This window comes from Lactuca virosa, chromosome 4 (assembly GCF_052849685.1).
Source record: "Lactuca virosa cultivar CGN04683 chromosome 4, Lactuca_virosa_CGN04683_v6, whole genome shotgun sequence".
In the NCBI taxonomy this organism is placed as follows: Eukaryota; Viridiplantae; Streptophyta; class Magnoliopsida; order Asterales; family Asteraceae; genus Lactuca; species Lactuca virosa.
The window spans coordinates 55,864,395-55,882,152 of record NC_136429.1 but is presented as its reverse complement, the minus strand read 5'-3'; the positions used below and the strand labels follow the sequence as shown (position 1 = coordinate 55,882,152).

Here is a 17,758-nt window from a genome sequence, read left to right as displayed (position 1 = left end):
AAACTCTTGGAAATGCTCGGAAAATGATCTTCAAAAAAGAACCAATGCCTGTATCAAATGTGGTCAAATTATGAACTTGAAAATATAATTAACGAGTGACTCGTCGAGTAGATATGTTGACTCGCCGAGTTGTAGCGTGACTGGCAAAAAAGTCGTGAAATTTCACATGGACTCGTCGAGTAGACCGCTGTGTGGAAAAATTTGTATTCTGCCCAGGTCCGTTTCTGATGTATTGGGGTAATATAAACTAATACTTTCCCTCATTTCTCTTTAGTAAATAAATACTCTATAATTCTTCTATCAATCGTACTCATAACTTGACTCAAAACTTCGTTTTCTCTCTTTCTTAGACTCGACTTCTTGCTTGGTTAGCCTTGACTCTATACACTCACATGCAATCCTAAGCCTCAAACTGAAAAGATCAAAGCAAACACAAGTGATAGAAAACAAAAACATCCTACATAATCCTACCTACCATAAGTTCAAAATAAAACAAACAAAACAAAATAAAAAGTATCTTTAACCGAACATATCAAAATAAAATTAAATCAAGCAAAACGAAAAATAAAAAGAAAGCAAACTCTAGAATTCGGATTGTCTCCCGAAAGCGCTTCTTTTTGAGGAGACGTTAGCTGGACTCCTTCCCACTCTACGTTTCAATGGCTTCCTCTAAATCTAGTCGTTCCTCAAGTCTCTCATCCCTTGGCATTCCTTCTTCATATCTCTTCACCCGATGCCCATTAACCTTAAAGCTTGACCTGTCTTTGCCCCATAGCTCAATTACTCCATAAGGGTAGACATGTTTTATTGTAAAAGGCCCGGTCCAACGAGTGCGTAATTTTCCCGGAAAGAGCTTTAGTCTTGAATTGTACAATAGAACTTTTTGCCCTTCCTCAAACTCCTTATTATCCTTCAACCTTGCATCATGCCATATTTTGGTCTTGTCCTTATAAATTAATGAGTTAGTATAAGACTCATTCCTCAATTCTTCCAACGCATTCATTTGCAAAATTCGATTTGTACGCAACTCATCTGGCTCAAAATTACATGTCTTCAAAGCCCAATAAGCTTTGTGTTCAAGTTCCATAGGTAAATGACAATTCTTACCATATACTAGCCTATAGGGTGTGGTTCCAATGGATGTCTTGAATGCGGTCCTAAATGCCTAAAGCGCATCATCCAATTCGTCTGCCCAATCTTTTCTATTATTCCCCACCGATTTCTCCAATATTCGTTTAAGTGCCCTATTCGTAATTTTGGTTTGCCCATTTGATTATGGATGGTCAGGTGTTGAAAATCTATGGCGTACACCATATTTTTGCAACACTCTTGCTAGTTGATCATTAACAAAGTGGGTTCCCCTATCACTAATTAATGCCTTAGGTACCCCACATCTTGAGAATAATTTCATTAAAAATTTGACCATAACCCTCACATCATTGGTTGGTAATGCTTGCGCTTCTGTCCACTTTGACACATAATCCACCGCCACTAGTATGTATTTGTTGCCTTTGGATGAAGGAAATGGTCCCATGAAATCTACACCCCACACATCAAAGATTTCACAAACTTGAATATTCACTTGGTGCATTTCATTCATTGCCGATATATTACCCATTCTTTGGCAAGCATCACATTCCCTTATGTAGGTAGCAACATCTCTAAAGACAGTAGGCCAATAGAACCCCACATCAAATACCTTTTTAGAAGTGTATTGCACCCGTGATGTCCTCCTGCAGGTCCATTGTGACAATGCTCTAAGATGTCCCGACTTTCCTTGCCAAACACGCATCTTCTGATGATCCCATCTGCACAACTCCTAAAAAGATATGGCTCATCCTAGAAATAATATTTAATTTCTGAGAAGAGCTTCTTCTTTTGTTGATGAGTAAGGCATTTTCGAAGGTAGTCGCCAACCAAGTAATTTGCAATGTCTGCATACCATGGTTCTTCATCCACGACCAACATCAAGCATTCTTCCGGGAAGCTAACTTCAATACCCATATTATCTAATATATTCCCTTTCTGGATTTTCTAACCTAGAAAGATGGTCAACAGCTACATTCTCCATTCCCTTTTTATCCTTGATCTCGATGTCAAATTCTTGTAGTAAGAGTACCCATCGGATCAATCTTGGCTTTGCATCCTGCTTGGCAAACAAGTACTTAATAGCAGAGTGGTCAGTGAAAATAGTAGTTTTAGATAAAATAAGATAAGGGCGAAATTTGTCAAAAGCATACACCACAGCTAATAATTCCTTTTCGGTTGTGGTGTAATTTTCTTGGGCGGGATTTAATGTCTTGCTGTCATAATACATGGGTCGAAAGTGCTTATCAACCCTTTGGCCAAGCACGGCTCCTAAAGCAGTCGCTTGTATCACACATTATTTCAAAGGGCAGGTTCCAAATCGTGGCGACAATGATCGGGGTATTAGTTAACTTTTCTTTTAAAACTTCAAATGCAGTTAAACACTCTTTATAAAAATTAAAAGGTGCATCTTTTAAAAGTAATTGAGTTAGAGGTTTAGTAATTTTTGAAAAATCCTTTATAAAACGGCGGTAAAAACCCGTGTGTCCTAAAAAACTCCTAATGCCCTTCACATTAGTTGGTGGGGGTAATTTAGTAATTGTATCAATTTTTTCCCGATCCACCTCAATTCCCGCCTTGGATACTTTATGACCTAAGACTATGCCCTCTTTAACCATAAAGTGACATTTTTCCCAATTTAAGACTAGATCAGTCTTTTCACACCTAGCAAACATCAAGTCAAGGTTAGCGAGACAATCATGAAATGAGGAGCCAAAGATAGAAAAGTCATCCATAAATACTTCCATAAACTTCTCTATCATGTCATGGAATATTGCCGTCATGCATCTTTGAAAGGTCGCGGGCGCATTGCATAACCCAAAAGGCATGCGACGATAGGCAAAAGTCCCACTTGGGCAAGTGAAAGTAGTCTTTTCTTGGTCAATTGGATCTATGAGAATTTGAAAATAACCCGAAAATCCGTCTAAGAAACAATAGTAAATATGGCCAGATAATCGTTCAATCATTTGATCAATAAAAGGAAGGGGAAAATGGTCTTTACGAGTGGCATCGTTTAACTTCCAATAATCGATGCACACTCGCCAACCGGTTACCGTTCGGGATGGTATGAGCTCATTCTTCTCGTTTGTGACAACGGTCATCCCTCCTTTCTTAGGCACCACTTGAATGGGAATAACCCATGGACTATCGGAAATAGAATATATGATCCCTGCATCCAAAAGCTTGACCACCTCCTTCTTTACCACTTCTTGCATGTTCGAGTTCAATCGCCTTTGATGTTGCACTACCGACTTTGCTCCTTCTTCTAGGTTGATCTTGTGGGAACAATAAGAAGGGCTAATCCCTTTAATGTCGGCAATGTTCCATGCAATAGCATTCTTTCTCTTTTTTAGAACTCGGACTAACTCTTCTTTTTCAGATTTAGTAAGGTCAGAAGCTATAATTATAGGTTTTTGTTCACCTTCTTCAAGAAATGCATACTCCAGATGATTAGGTAGAATTTTCATCTTTGATTTCGTGTTTTGCATGCTAAAAACGTCGAGTCCCGTGAGGGGACTCGTCGAGTCCATGGCAAAATTCGTGTCTGGTTACGTTTTTTCAGACGGACTCGTCGAGTCAGAGGATGCTACTCGGCGAGTCGGGCTTCCAGCACTTCTGTTTAATTCGTTATATTCAGCTTCTTCAAGCAGTCTCTCTATCTCCATCAGATCTCTTTCAACATCAAATTCATCTTCAAAAGTAATGGTAGACTTGCTTGGTTTGTCTTCCTCCCACTCTTCCATTAATTCTTCCAACATATCAACCAAGAACGCCGTGTCATCACTACACCTTGCATGCTTCATGGCTTGATCTATTCCAAATGTAACTGATTCTTCCCCCACCCGAAGGGTAAATTTTGAATCTCTCATATCTACTATACCACTCGTAGTGTTAAGGAAGGGTCTTCCAAGTATAATCGGGACTTGAGGGTCTGCTTCCATGTCTAACACTATGAAGTCTGCGGGAAACACGAATTTGTCAACTTTTACTAATAGGTCCTCGCATATCCCCCTCGGAAATGTCACCGTTTTATTAGGCAAGTGAATTTCCATTCGAATTGGCCTTGGTTCCGGAAGGTCTAATTTCTTGAAGAATGAGTATGGCATGAGGTTAACACTTGCCCCTGAATTAGCATTAAGCATGGATAGTTGATAAATTCCCGAATTGGCAAGGCAAGGTCAAACTACCCGGGCCACCTTTCTTCTTAGGTAATTTGTTCAACACGGCGGCTGAACAATTTTCATTTAGAACCACCTTCTGCACCTCTTCCATATTCTTCCTATTTGTAAGAAGCTCCTTTAAGAACTTGGCATACTTAGGCATTTGTGCAACCGCCTCGATGAAGGGCATATTGATTTGAAGGGCTTTGATGTGTTCCATAAATTTTTGATAATCAATATCATTCTTATCTTGTTTAGCTCGTCCTGGAAATAGCAATGGAGGCTGATATGGTTTAACAGGAGGCTTATTATTCTGTTCAGGCGGGGGACTCGTCGAGTCCATGTCTTCGACTCGGCGAGTCGCATCGGGTTTTTGCGATTTTTGGTTTTTAGACTCTTCCTCTTGCACCCTTTTCAGATCTTCCTTATGAATAGGGGTCAGAGGAGTAATAATCTTCCCGCTCCTAGTTATTACGATGTTTATATGTGCGCCCTTCGGATTGTTTTTGGTATTACTAGGAAGCGCACCCGGTTGTCTCTCGTTTATTTGTAGTGCAAGTTGGCCTAGCTGTTTTTCAATGTTGAGGATGGAAGCTTGCTGATTTCTCATCAAAGATTGTTGATCTTTCATCATGAGTTGTTGTTCTCTCATTGTAGCATCGGTTTCGTTGTGTTGTTTCTCGGACGCAACTGCAAGTCTTGTGAGCATATCTTCAAAGTCTAGCTTCTTCTCTTGTACTGGTTCCTCTTTTTGAAAGAAACCTCTTGTCTTCATTTTATATTTCTCCTCCTTAGCCTTTTTGTACTCATCATAAGGTAGCCATTCTTTCTTTGGTTTTCGCCAATCTTCATCGTATTTATCGCCACTCGAGTAACATACTTGCGCTTTCCTGTTCCCATTCTCGTCAAGATCGCAATCCTTTGTAAGGTGAGGCCCGCTACAATTTTCACACCCCACTCTTATGGCATGGATGGATTGGTCCATCTTAGTCATCCTTCGCTCCATACTCTCCAATTTGGCCATCACAGCTACCATGCTATCATTCACAGAGTTTACCACCCCTCGAGTCGAGTCATGTCTTGGATTATGATATTCTCTAGAGTGCTTAGAGAATTTTTCAATGAGTCTTTTCACTTCAGTCAGATTTTTCTTCGTTAATGGGCCTTGAGAGTCTAGTAGTTGTCTAGTGGTGACATTTACTCCATCATAAAAGGTTGATACTTCTTGTTGCACATTTAGGTCATTTTGTGGGCAATTGCTTAGTAGACCTTTGTAGCGCTCCCATGCTTCGAATAAAGACTCTCCCGCTTGTTGCTCAAAATTGGTAATGACCTTCTTGAGTTTAGCAATTTTAGATGGCGGGCAAAATTGTTCCAGAAACTCCTCACGCATCTTAGCCCATGTAGTAATCTCCCCCGGTGGTAGTGCTTTTAGCAAATCCTTTGCAGCCCCTTTAAAAGTAACAGGGAGCATCCTCAATAGCACCGTCTCTCTAGGTACATTTGGAATGTTGAAGTAGTCGGCGATGTCGTTAATTTCATCAACATGCTTGTATGCATCTTCATAATCCTTTCCGGTGAAAGGAATCTCCTTCAATGTCGTAAGGATGTGGCCATTAAGTTCAAACGTGGCAGTGGCGGGTATGGCGGGTTGCACAAGCCCCAGACCGATGACGTATCGAATCCTCTTTTTGTATGCCTCCATCGAGAGGTCGGCAATGTCGGCCATGGTGTTGTCGGGTTCTTCTTCGTGATCACTCTCTTCAAAATCGGTAACACTTTCCTCCTTCTCGGTCTCATACTAGGTGTCTTTGTTCGTGTTGCTGGATCCCCCCACTTTCTTTCCCTTCTTCTTGCCAAAAACCGATCTAAGACTCTTAAAAGGCGACTTCTTTGGAGTATCTTCTTCGGTCTTGTCCTTGTTCTTGTGAAATGATGATTCCGGGTTTTCAATTGATGGAATCAAGGATGAATTTGATCCACAGGTCATAAGCAATCTGCAAGAGACAGAAAAACACGCGTAAAAAGAAAAAAATAACTGAAAAACGAAACTGATAAATTGCCTTGAACTCGTCGAGTCGGTGCGAATGGACTCGGCGAGTTCAAGGGTAAAACAGAAAAAATTTAAAACGAAATTTCTAAAAGAAAAGAAACTAAAACTTAAATCTAATTAAAACTGTTCCTAAAGCAGTAACTTTGTGCAAGAAAATCTTACACAAATGATTGATAACACTAGCAATTAAAATTAATTTTAGAACCGTTCCCCGGCAACGGCGCCAAAAAACTTGATGTGTGTGGAATGCACTAGTTTTAATCCTACTTTTTAATATAAATTAGACACACAAAAGGCAGTGTACCTGTCGATTGGTGGTATAGTTTAGCAAGAAGGGTATCGAACACAGGGAACAACAATTAAACTAATTACCAATATTATCTAAAAACAAGCAATAAAAGAAAGGGTTTTCTCTAGTTTTGCAAGACTAGAAACTTAAGTACTTAACTAATACTGAACTAACTAACAACTAAGCAAACAAAAATCAACTAAGTTTAACTAATACTGAACTAACTAACAACTAAGCAAACTAAAAACCCACCGAGTCGCGATTAGGAGGTCTGAGGGGTTTCACTTGTGGAAAGTGTGGCAAGGTTCATGATGGGGGCTTTTCGATCCACTTCTTCTGTTTACCAAAAATGTGGCAAGGAGGGGTACTATGCAAGGGATTGCAGTCAGCAGGGCAGGATTTGTTACCATTGCAAGTAGGTGGGCCATATGAAGGCCTATTTTCCCTTACTTTCCACCAGGCCTATGTAGGCACTGGCCACTGCTACTCCTAGGATCACGAATGGACGCTAGGGTAGGACGGAGCCCCCAAGGGCTCGGGGTTGTGCTTTCCAGCTTACGAAAGTGGAGGTCAGGGCGGCACCAAAGGTTGTTACTGGTATTTTTCTATTTATTTTTCTGTCAAGATATTGAATTGTATGCTTATGATTGTATTCCTATTAGGTACCTTCTTAGTGAACTCCTTGCCTGCTCTTGTGTTATTTGACTCGGGTACGAGTCGGTCTTTTTTATTTCAGTCCTTCAGTAAGGGCTTCGGTATGACTCTTGGATAGTTGGAGTGTCCATTGTGGGTTTTTATCACTAACGAACACAGGGTTTCTGCATCGAGTGTTTATCAGGGTTGCCTTGGAGATTTTTGGGGTGCCTTATCCGTTTGATTTGATTCCTATTCCCATGGGGATGTGTGCGTGATAGTAGGAATGGATTGGTTGAGCAAGTTTGGTGTTATGATTGACTGTGAGGGTCAGTGAGTAGTAGTTCGAACCCCAAGTGGGGGAGAAATGGTTATTTATGGAGAGGGTACCAGAATTGGATCAACCTTTTTTTCTGCTGCCAAGGCTTGGCAGTAACTGCAGCACATGTGTATGGGTTATCTTGCGTATGTGGTTGACACCCGAGATAGGAAGGAGGTTTTAGTTTCAGATGTGCCTATTGTGAGAGAGTTTGTTGATGTGTTCCTAGAGAAGTTACCTGGTGTGCCTCCTGAGAGGCAGGTGGAGTTCAGGATCGATTTGGTTCCATGTGCTGCTCCGATTGCCACGGCGCCATATCGATTGGCACCACCGGAGATGCATGAGTTGTCCTCTCATCTTCAGGAGTTGTTGGGCAATCAATTTATTAGACTGAGTAGTTCTCCATGGGGAGCACCGATTCTGTTTGTCAAGAAGAAGGATGGTTCACACTGGTTGTGCATTGATTACCGGGAGTTGAACAAGTTGACGGTGAAGAACCATTAACCACTTCCACGGATTGATGACCTCTTCAATCAGTTGCAGGGTGCATCTTGGTTCTCCAAGTTCGATTTGAGATCGGGGTATCATCAGATGAGGGTTAGGGATGAGGACGTGGAGAAGACTGTGTTTCAGACTCTTTATGGTCATTACAAGTTCGTGGTGATGCCATTTGGGCTCACTAATTGTAACATCCGGTTTTTAGGTATTTACATTTTTGGTCCTTGTGTCAATATTTATTGCATTTTAGTCTGTACGTTGGGCGTACATGAGGTACGCGCAGCGTACCTGATCTAGACTTGGAACACAGGACTCTCCATAGTACATTAGGTGTGCATGTGGTACGTCGGGCGTACTAGCTCTTAAACCCTAAATTTAAGGGTTTTCCCCCCATTTAAACAACCTTATACCTCCCTTGGACCTTCCAGAGACAACCTACACTCCTTCCAAACCGAAATCTCGAGTCTTATCCTTGTGTGTGAAGATTTTGAAGCTTTTGGTGCTTTCTTGTTGAAGAAGAACGCCATTGAAGAAGGTGGTGTGGCATGCAAGCTTGTGGATCCAGAAACTACTTCACTTTGTGCCTCTTTTGAAGGTATAAAGTTCATACCTTGTTGTTGATCTTTCTAGATCTCACTAATGGGTTAATTTGAGTTATTTGTCCCAAAGGTTGGACCTTTTTTGGTATGGAATACCCCATATCATATTGGTTGTCCTTTTTGGTGTTTTAGAGTGCCTTGATTCATAAAAATGGTTGCTTGATCGTTTGTTTTGGCTCATGCATGAGTTAAGTGATGTTTAAGTGTTGTAAAAGTTAAGGTTTTGTGTTTTGAGCCCTATATAGCCATGCAAAGGCTTAAAGTCAGTGAATTTATGTGTTAATACATTTTATAGTAGTCAGATCTGAAGTTGGAATAAGTGTCTTAAAGGATTAAGACATAAAAATTGGAGTTTTGGGACCAGGCAAAGTACGTTGGGCATGCTCTTGGCTACCCCGCGTGTAGCCAGAACCATCCCCCACTTCACTCATTTGAGACGTACACCCCACATAGCAAGAGTACGCCCACGTACGGACCGAGATGTTTGACTTTGTTCACTTTTGACTTTTTTGTCAAACTTAGAGGGCCTTGACCTAGGAGGGGCAAAATGGTCTTTTGACTCAATTGGGACTTAGTTGAGGAGCTTGTACCTATGAATTGTGTTATTGACCTTAATTATTAATTAGGGTTAATTATTGTGTTTAGTAGGCGGAGTCTAGTTCCGACAGTTCGGGTGTGGGATATATTTGTCAGTTGAGGGAGGTGAGTCTTCTCACTATACTTACCTGTGTGGTAGATTATGTTTGACCAGTGGGTCTTATCTGTTGTACTGTGACATGTGCTGCTATGTATGATGTCTTTGTGACTTATACTGTTATGCTTATATTGTATACATGGAGCCGATCTGGGCTCGGAGTCATTATGGACTCGGGGTTGATACGGACCCGATGGAGCCGATCTAGGCTCGGGGCCATTATAGGCTCGAGGTTGATACGGACCCGATATAGCCATGTGTGGCCATCTTTATGTGTTATGTGGTATTTGGGGAACTCACTAAGCTTCGTGCTTATAGTATTGATTTTAACGCGTTTTCAGGTACTTCTGAGGATCGCGAGAAGGCGAAGGCGTGATTGTACACATTCTCCTGCTGGTGATGTTTTATGTGGATTTTGGGATACTCTAATATTTTGTGTGACGTTTTGTAATTGATACTCATGATTTCTCATGATTTGACTTTATGAACAATGCTTTTAGTAATTTAAAAATGAAAATTTTGGTTGAAATTTGAGGTGCTACAATTTGGTATCAGAGCCTTGGTTTGAGGGATTCGGGCACACCCTCGGGTATGTCTGGACTCAAACTGAGGAGTTGATAAGTTTTTCAAAAGAGACAATTTTCTTAAACAAGATTTTCCAAAGAAGTAAATAATTTTAAAGAGAAAAAGCAGGTCGAAGTGGTGTGTACAATCAGCTAGATCCCGAGCGGGGATTTCCAAAAATACCCTTACTTGATTATATGCTTTGACGAGTTGTTTTCGAGCTGATAGAAGTGCATGTTAGATGATAGGCTAGATATCTTTTAGGAACTAGTGAATCCCCATATGTTGCACAAGAATTTCATTAATTAAATAAGATATTGTAAGTTATATATATTTTAAAATAAGTTAAGATGCTTGGTCTGCGGCGGAGGGGGCCATATGTAAGTCTAATGTCCATATTTCTTTCATAATATAATAGAGGTCGATCGATTACATATTTGATAACGATAAAGTGTAGAGGAAAAGATTATATAGTGCACAAGAGAATATGGTAAATTTTATAGGACATTATCCCAATGATAATCATTATTAGGGGTGAGCAAAACAGAACTCGGAAACCGAGAAACTAAAAAAACGATGAAACTGAACCAAACAGAAACCGTCGGGTTTGGTTCTAAAATCAAGAATCGCAAATTTTGGTTTTTGTTTTAGGTTGGGTTATATTTAAACCCGTCGAAAAACCGAACCGACCCATTATGTGTAAAACCATTTTTTTACATACTTTTAGCATCTCTTTAACTAGATGAGAGTTCATTCTTGTCATTTCACAAAATAACCTTTCTCTCTTTCTTTGCATTCTAGACCCAAACTCTCTTGGTTAGTCAATCTACTAAACTCATATGCTTCAGGTTATTTATCTTCACATATCTTCATCCGTGTACCTCACATCTCTTATCATGGTTTATCACAACACCAACTCACGATCGTTGTTTCTCATCTATCTTCCATATTTAAAATTAGGAATAAACATACCAAACCTAATTCACTTAAACTATGGCTCTAGTATCAATTGTAACGAACCGAATTTTCTATACATAAATCTAAAGGAATTATCATATGTTTATCTAACGATGTAGAATTCTGCTAAAATTAAAACACTTTAAATCTCAGGTTAATCACGTTTTACAATAAAAATCTACTACCAACAATGAACAATAAGGAAATAGACAAATTGTATCCTACTATCTATTTCTTGTCCTTGTGCTCCTGCCTTCTCTTCTAGTACCACGATCGCTATAATTTCTACCTGAACCTATAAAACATAAATCTCTTTCTTTCTTTTCTCATCTTTCTCTTGCTTTACCATCTAATCTATTTTTTCATAGCATACATTGTTTATAACACCTTAATATCGAGGCATTTCCGTTTTTAACCCCAAGTATGAAAATCAATTGCACTTGTACCCTTTGTGTGAAGGTTGTTGCAAAATGGCCCATAGTGGCATTTTTGTAATTTTTGGGCGTGGGGCACGTACGCTGAGCGTACATAGCGTACGCATGGCGTATGTGGCAGGATCCCAAACCCTAATTTTTAGAGTTTGGACCCTATTTAAACATCTTAATGTCCCAAGTCTCCTTCCCTTCATCAGCCTCCAGCCCCATTTCGACCCTCTAGCAACCCTTAATCCCTTTTTAGGACATTTTGAGCTTAGTGTGTGTATGTATTTTGGTGAAGTTGAAGGAGGAAGGAAGAAGAAGATATCACCCTAGAAGTGTGGAGCACCTTGGATCCCAGATTACACCATCTTTGGACACTATTTGAAGGTAAAAAGCTCTAAACTTGATGAAGTTATGTTTAGATCTAGTTTGGCCATGAAGTTTGTGTTCTTTTGGTCCCATTAGTTTGGTATTTTGAGTAGGAGCTACTCCAATCCATGTAAGCTGTACTTTCAGACGTTTTGAAGTGTTTATAAGCATAAAAATGTGGTCTTGGTCATTATTTTCGTTCCATGCATGAGTTTGGATGTCTTAATGGGTTAAGAGGTTAGGGTTTTTGGTATTTAGCACTTAATGGCCATGCAAGACCATAAAGATAGAAACTTTATGGTCAAGGATAACATTTGGGGTCTAGATCTATAATTTGGACGTAAGGGCTTAAGCATTAAGCTCTTAATGATATGGAAAAGAGTCAGGTGTGTACGCTGGGTGTACCAAGTGGTTTGATGTGCGCACGCAGTCAAACCCCCACTTTTGGCCAATGCCCGAGTACGCCCCGCGTATAGGCTGAGTACGTGTAGCGTACTCAGCTAAGTTGACCCAATTGACTTTTTGACTTTTGACTTTGACCAAGGTTTGACCTAAGGCTATTTTGGGTATTTTGATTATAAGTTAAGATTGGTCATGTTCCAATGAGTATGTGATCAGTTGAGCTGATATTCAGAGCTATGTTCTGTTCAACGATCTTTTCAAAATGAGAGGTATGTTTTCCTCAGTGTACTTGTGGGTCGAAGGTACAAAGGCTGGCCCACTGGATTTGATATCCTGGTATATTGATAGATGTCATGCTGAGTATGCGGTAGATCTGTATGATTACCTGATGATTATTTATACACGTTAGACTGGTAGAAATGTATGATTACCTGTATTGTTGGATATGTGTTAGACTGGTAAACCTGTATGAGTACATGTATTTGCTGGTTATTGATTGTTATGATATATGTTGATGTGACATGGTCGGTTGGGTTGAGGCGGTCCTGCTTTGTGCTGAAGGCCAAGATACCCAGGGTGGTCCGGATAGACTGAAGGCCTGCAAGGCGGTCCAGTCAGGCCGAAAGCCCGAAGAGCGGTCTAGATAGGTTGTAGGCCCTGTGCGGCAATCTAGTCATGCGGAAGGCTCGAAGAGCGGTCTAGATAGGTTGTAGGCCCGGTGCGACAATCCAGTCATGCTGAAGGCTCATGTATGCATGTTGTTATTTGTATGGTTGTGTGTGCTACTTTGAGGGAACTCACTAAGCTTTTGCTTACGGTTTAAGTTTATGTTTCTGGTACTTCAGAGGATCGGGGCAAGGCGAAGGCGTGATCGTACACATCCTTCGGTGCTATGTTTTAATTATTTATGATACATTGATTTTTGGAATATTTATATTCTGATACTTGATTTTGATATGGGTTTGCTTGAATACAATGATTTCCTTTAAATTAAAAATGAAAATTTTTATCATGTTTTTGGGATATTACAAGTTGGTATCAGAGCTTTGGTTTGAGGGAATTAGATGAGCATTTGTGTGAATCCAGACTTAAACTAAGGATCTGTAAAGGTTTTGAAAATAATTTCCAAAATTGTTTTCAAACCTGCTTTAAAATAATTTGTTTTCAAAAGTAATCATAGAAGGATGCGATGTGTACTATCAACCAGAGCAGAAAGTATACCCCAAGTTGCCCAGACTGTTATTAGTTCATGATGATTATGATAAAACTACATGCTAGTGATATGTTAAGGATCTTCAGGAATTGCATGATAGAATTGCTTGATGTATGATGCCTGATAGCCTAGGAGGATTTCTTTTATGAAATTGACATCATTACTATAGTTTCTTAGTGTGTGCATCATACATGTATATAACTAAGATTCTATAGCCTGAGAATGTTTGATTTGGCTTTACTTCCTATGCCTTGTCTGGTTATGATCTTAGGGTAGAATCAAGTATTCAACTATCTATAGGATCCAATGTTATGTATGATTAGCATACACGAGTGGTTGTAGGGTGGGTGGAAGTTTCATGAATGAGTATATATGTGAGCAGTCGACCATGTGAGGAATGTCTAGCCACTCTCATTAAAGTGAGGATAGGATGTATGCGTATCCTAGTTGTGTACTAGTTTATGCAGTTTATGGTGATCCTTTGAGACAAATATAGGTAGGTGTGGAAGGTAGTATGGGCTCGTACTACTGGAAGCACATGACCCGTATGCGTAGTAGGTAAGTCACAAACCCCAAGGATTTTGTCTGTCTGGAATGGTTATGACGGTATGAATAGTGGCATTTCTGATATATTCTAGTTTATTTTTAGTATGGTGTTTACGAGAGGATCTGGTTCTGGATCTTGAGCGAGTGGCCATGATAGGCCACGGTCGTCTAATGATCAGATACGTGAGATAATTATCATTGAGGTGGCTATTGCTGCCCAGGGATCGAATCCGGAGTTGTTTGGGTCTGTCAAGACCGCCATGATTGAGCTCTTCGATGATTGATATGCTGCACTTTCTGAGGATGATGTTGTTGTAGCTATCACGGCTGTTGTTTCCGCAGGGGTTCGTGGGGAGAGAGTTTTCCAGTACTGGGACTTCAACAATACGAAGCCCTCAAAATTTGGTGGAGTCAAGGACTTGATTGTGGCGATGATATGGGTGTCTGATATGGATGGTTGTTTCTTCACATGTTCTTGTCCAGATGACCAGAAGGTCAAGTGCGCCTTGAACCTTCTCAGGTTAGGGGTGAAGGATTGGTGGAGATTGGTGACTAGTGCTTACACTCATGTGCAGAGAGCTGCTGTTACTCGGGAGCAGTTCTCGAAGATGTTACGTACGAGATACATTCCTTTAGTGGAGAGAGATCGATTGGATTAGGAGTAATTGGATTTGAGATTGACTTCGAAGACGGTGACGAAGATCATCAAGATGTTTACTGAGAGGGCTCTCTTCTGCCCTGAGTTTGCTGCTTCGGAACAGGCTCAGATGACTCGGTACTTGATCATGCTTAAGACAGATATTCGACAGTTTGTGTCTACCCAGCGATACGGTATCCTCGTTGAGCTCCTGGAGGCCGTGAGGAGGAGAGATATTGAGATTAAGACACATACGAGGGAGTAGCATCAGGCTCCGGTTCAGTCCCATCCTGAGGTGAAGTGGTTCAAACCCATTGAGTCGCGATCAGGAGGTCCGAGGGGTTGCACTTGTGGAAAGTGTGGCAAGGTTCATGATGGGGGTTTTTCGATCTACTTCTTCTGGTTTCCATAAATATGGAAAGGAGGGGTACTATGCAAGGGATTTCCGTGAGCAGGACCTGCCTATGGGTCCCAGGATTTGTTACCATTGCGAGTAGGTGGGACATATGAAGGCCCATTTTCCCTTACTCGCCGCCAGGCCTGTGCAGGAACCGACCACTACTACTCCTAGGATCATGGATGGACGCCAGGGTAGGATGGATCCCCCAAGGGCACGGGGTTTTGCTTTCTAGCTTACGACAGTGGAGGCCAGGGCAACGCCAAACGTCGTTACTGGTATATTTCTATTTATTTTTCTGTCAATATATTGTATTGTATGCTTATGATTGTATTCCTGTTAGGTACCTTCTTAGTGAACTCCTTGCCTGCTCTTGTGTTATTTGACTTGGGTACGAGTCGGTCTTTTGTATTTCAGTCCTTCAGTAAGGGTTTCGATATTACTCTTGGATAGTTGGAGTGTCCATTATGGGTTTCTATTGCTAACGAACACATGGTTTCAGCATTGAGTGTTTATCAGGGTTGTCTTGGAGATTTTTGGGGTGCCTTATCCGTTTGATTTGATTCCTATTCCCATGGGGGATGTGTGCATGTTAGTAGGGATGGATTGGTTGAGCAATTTTGGTGCTATGATTGACTACGAGGGTCATCGGGTAGTAGTTCGAACCCCAAGTGGGTGAGAACTAGTTATTTATGGAGTGGGTATCGGGATTGTATTAGCCTTTTGTTCTGCTGTTAGGGCTCGGTAGTATCTGCAACACAGGTGTATGGCTTATCTTGCATAAGTGGTTGACACACGGGATAGGAAGGAGGTTTCAGTTTTAGATGTGCCTATTGTGAGAAAGTTTATAGATGTGTTCCTAGAGGAGTTACCCGATGTGCCTCCTGAGAGGCAGGTGGAGTTTAGGATTGATTTAGTTCAGGTGCGGCTTCGATTTCCAAGGCGCCATACCGATTGGCACCATCGGAGATGCATGAGTTGTCCTCTCATCTTCAGGAGTTGTTGGGCAAGCAATTTATTTGACCGAGCAGTTGTCCATGGGGAGCACCGATTCTGTTTGTCAAGAAGAAGGATGGTTCACACCAGTTATGCATTGATTACTGGGAGTTGAACAAGTTGACGATGAAGAACCATTACCCACTTCCAGGTATTGATGACCTCTTCGATCAGTTGCAGGGTGCATCTTGGTTCTCTAAGTTCTATTTGAGATCGGGGTATCATCATACGAGGGTTAGAGAGGAAGACGTGGAGAAGACCGTGTTTCAGACTCGTTATGGTCATTAGAAGTTCGTGGTGATTCCATTTGGGCTCACCAATTGTAACATCCGGTTTTCAAGTATTTACATTTTTGGTCCTTGTGTCAATATTTATTGCATTTTAGTCCGTACGCTGGGCGTACATGAGGTACGCGCAACGTACCTGATCGAGACTTGGAACATAGGACTCTCCCTAGTACGCTGGGAGTACATGTGGTACGCTGGGCATACTAGCTCAGACGTTAAACCCTCAATTTTAGGGTTTGTCCCTTATTTAAAGAACCTTATACCTCCCTTGGACCTTCCAGAGACAACCTCTACTCCTTCTAAACCCTAATCTAGAATCTCATCCTTGTGTGTGTGAAGATTTTGAAGCTTTTGGTGATTTTGTTGCTTTCTTGTTGAAGAAGAAGGCCACTGAAGAAGGTGGTGTTGCATACAAGCTTGTGGATCCAGAAACTACCTTACCTTGTGCATCTTTTGAAGGTATAAAGTCCATACCTTGTTGTTGTTATTTCTAGATCTCACTAATGGGTTAATTTGAGTTATGTGTCCCAAAGGTTTGACCTTTGTGGGTATGGAATACCCTAGAGCGTATTAGCTGTCCTTTTTGGTGTTTTAGAGTGCCTTGATTCATAAAAATGGTTTCTTGATCGTTTTCTTTGGCTCATGCATGAGTTAAGTCACTTTTAGCGTCGTAAAAGTTAAGGTTTTGTGTTTTGATCCCTATCTATCCGTGAAAAGGCTTAAAGTCAGTGACTTTATGGACTGAGACATTTTATAGTAGTCAGATCTTAAGTTAGAATAAGTGTCTTAAAGGATTCAGACATAAAAGTTGGAGTTTTGGGCCCAGGAAGAGTACGCTGGACGTACTCCTGGCTACACCCCGTGTAGCTAGGAGCGTCCCCGACTTCACTGATTCGAGACGTACTCCCCACATAGGAAGAGTACGCCCCACGTACGGACCGAGAGGGTTAACTTTGTTGACTTTTGACTTTTTGGTCAAAATTGGAGGGCCTTGGGCCTAGGAGGGGCAAAATGGTCTTTTGCCTCGATTGGGACTTAGTTGAGGAGTTTAGACCTATGAATTGGGTTATTGACCTTAATTATTAATTAGGGTTAATTATTTTGTTTATTAGCAGTCTGGTTCCAGCAGTTCGGGTGTGGGATCTATCTGTCATTTGTGCGAGGTGAGTCTTCTCACTATACTTACTTGTGTGGTAGATTATGTGTAACCAGTGGATCGTATCTGTTGTATTGTGACATGTGTTGTTGTGTATGATGTCTTTGTGACTTCTATTGTTATGCTTGTATTGTATGCATGGAGCCGATCTGGGTTTGGAGTCATTATGGACTCGGGGTTGATACATACCCGATGAAGCCGATCTGGGCTCGGGGCCATTATGCGCTTGAGATTGATACGAACCCGATATAGCTGTATGTGGCCATATTTATGTGTTATGTGGTATTTTGGGGAACTCACTAAGCTTCGTGCTTATAGTATTGATTTTAAAGTGTTTTCAGGTACTTCTGAGGATCGCGGGAAGGTGAAGGCGTGATTGTACACATTTACCTGCTGGTGATGTTTTATGTGGCTTTTGGGATACTCTGATATTTGGTGTGACGTTTTGTATTTGACACTCATGATTTCTCATGACTTGAGTTT

At 41.0% G+C, this 17,758-nt stretch overlaps 2 protein-coding genes and 1 non-coding gene across 3 annotated transcripts; 1 reads left to right on the top strand and 2 right to left on the bottom strand.

Annotated features, from left to right (window-relative positions):
• Positions 1-649: 649 nt before the first annotated feature.
• On the bottom strand, positions 650-1,087 carry LOC145104477 (uncharacterized). The gene has a single exon (XM_079041716.1). The coding sequence runs from the start codon at positions 1,085-1,087 to the stop codon at positions 650-652; it is 438 nt and encodes a 145-aa protein (XP_078897842.1).
• A 3,134-nt stretch (positions 1,088-4,221) lies between these two features.
• On the bottom strand, positions 4,222-5,976 carry LOC145104476 (uncharacterized). The gene has a single exon (XM_079041714.1). The coding sequence runs from the start codon at positions 5,974-5,976 to the stop codon at positions 4,222-4,224; it is 1,755 nt and encodes a 584-aa protein (XP_078897840.1).
• On the top strand, positions 5,486-5,592 carry LOC145110172 (small nucleolar RNA R71). Its single transcript, XR_013709552.1, has one exon. It is a non-coding gene; the product is annotated as a small nucleolar RNA R71 (small nucleolar RNA).
• Positions 5,977-17,758: the final 11,782 nt, after the last annotated feature.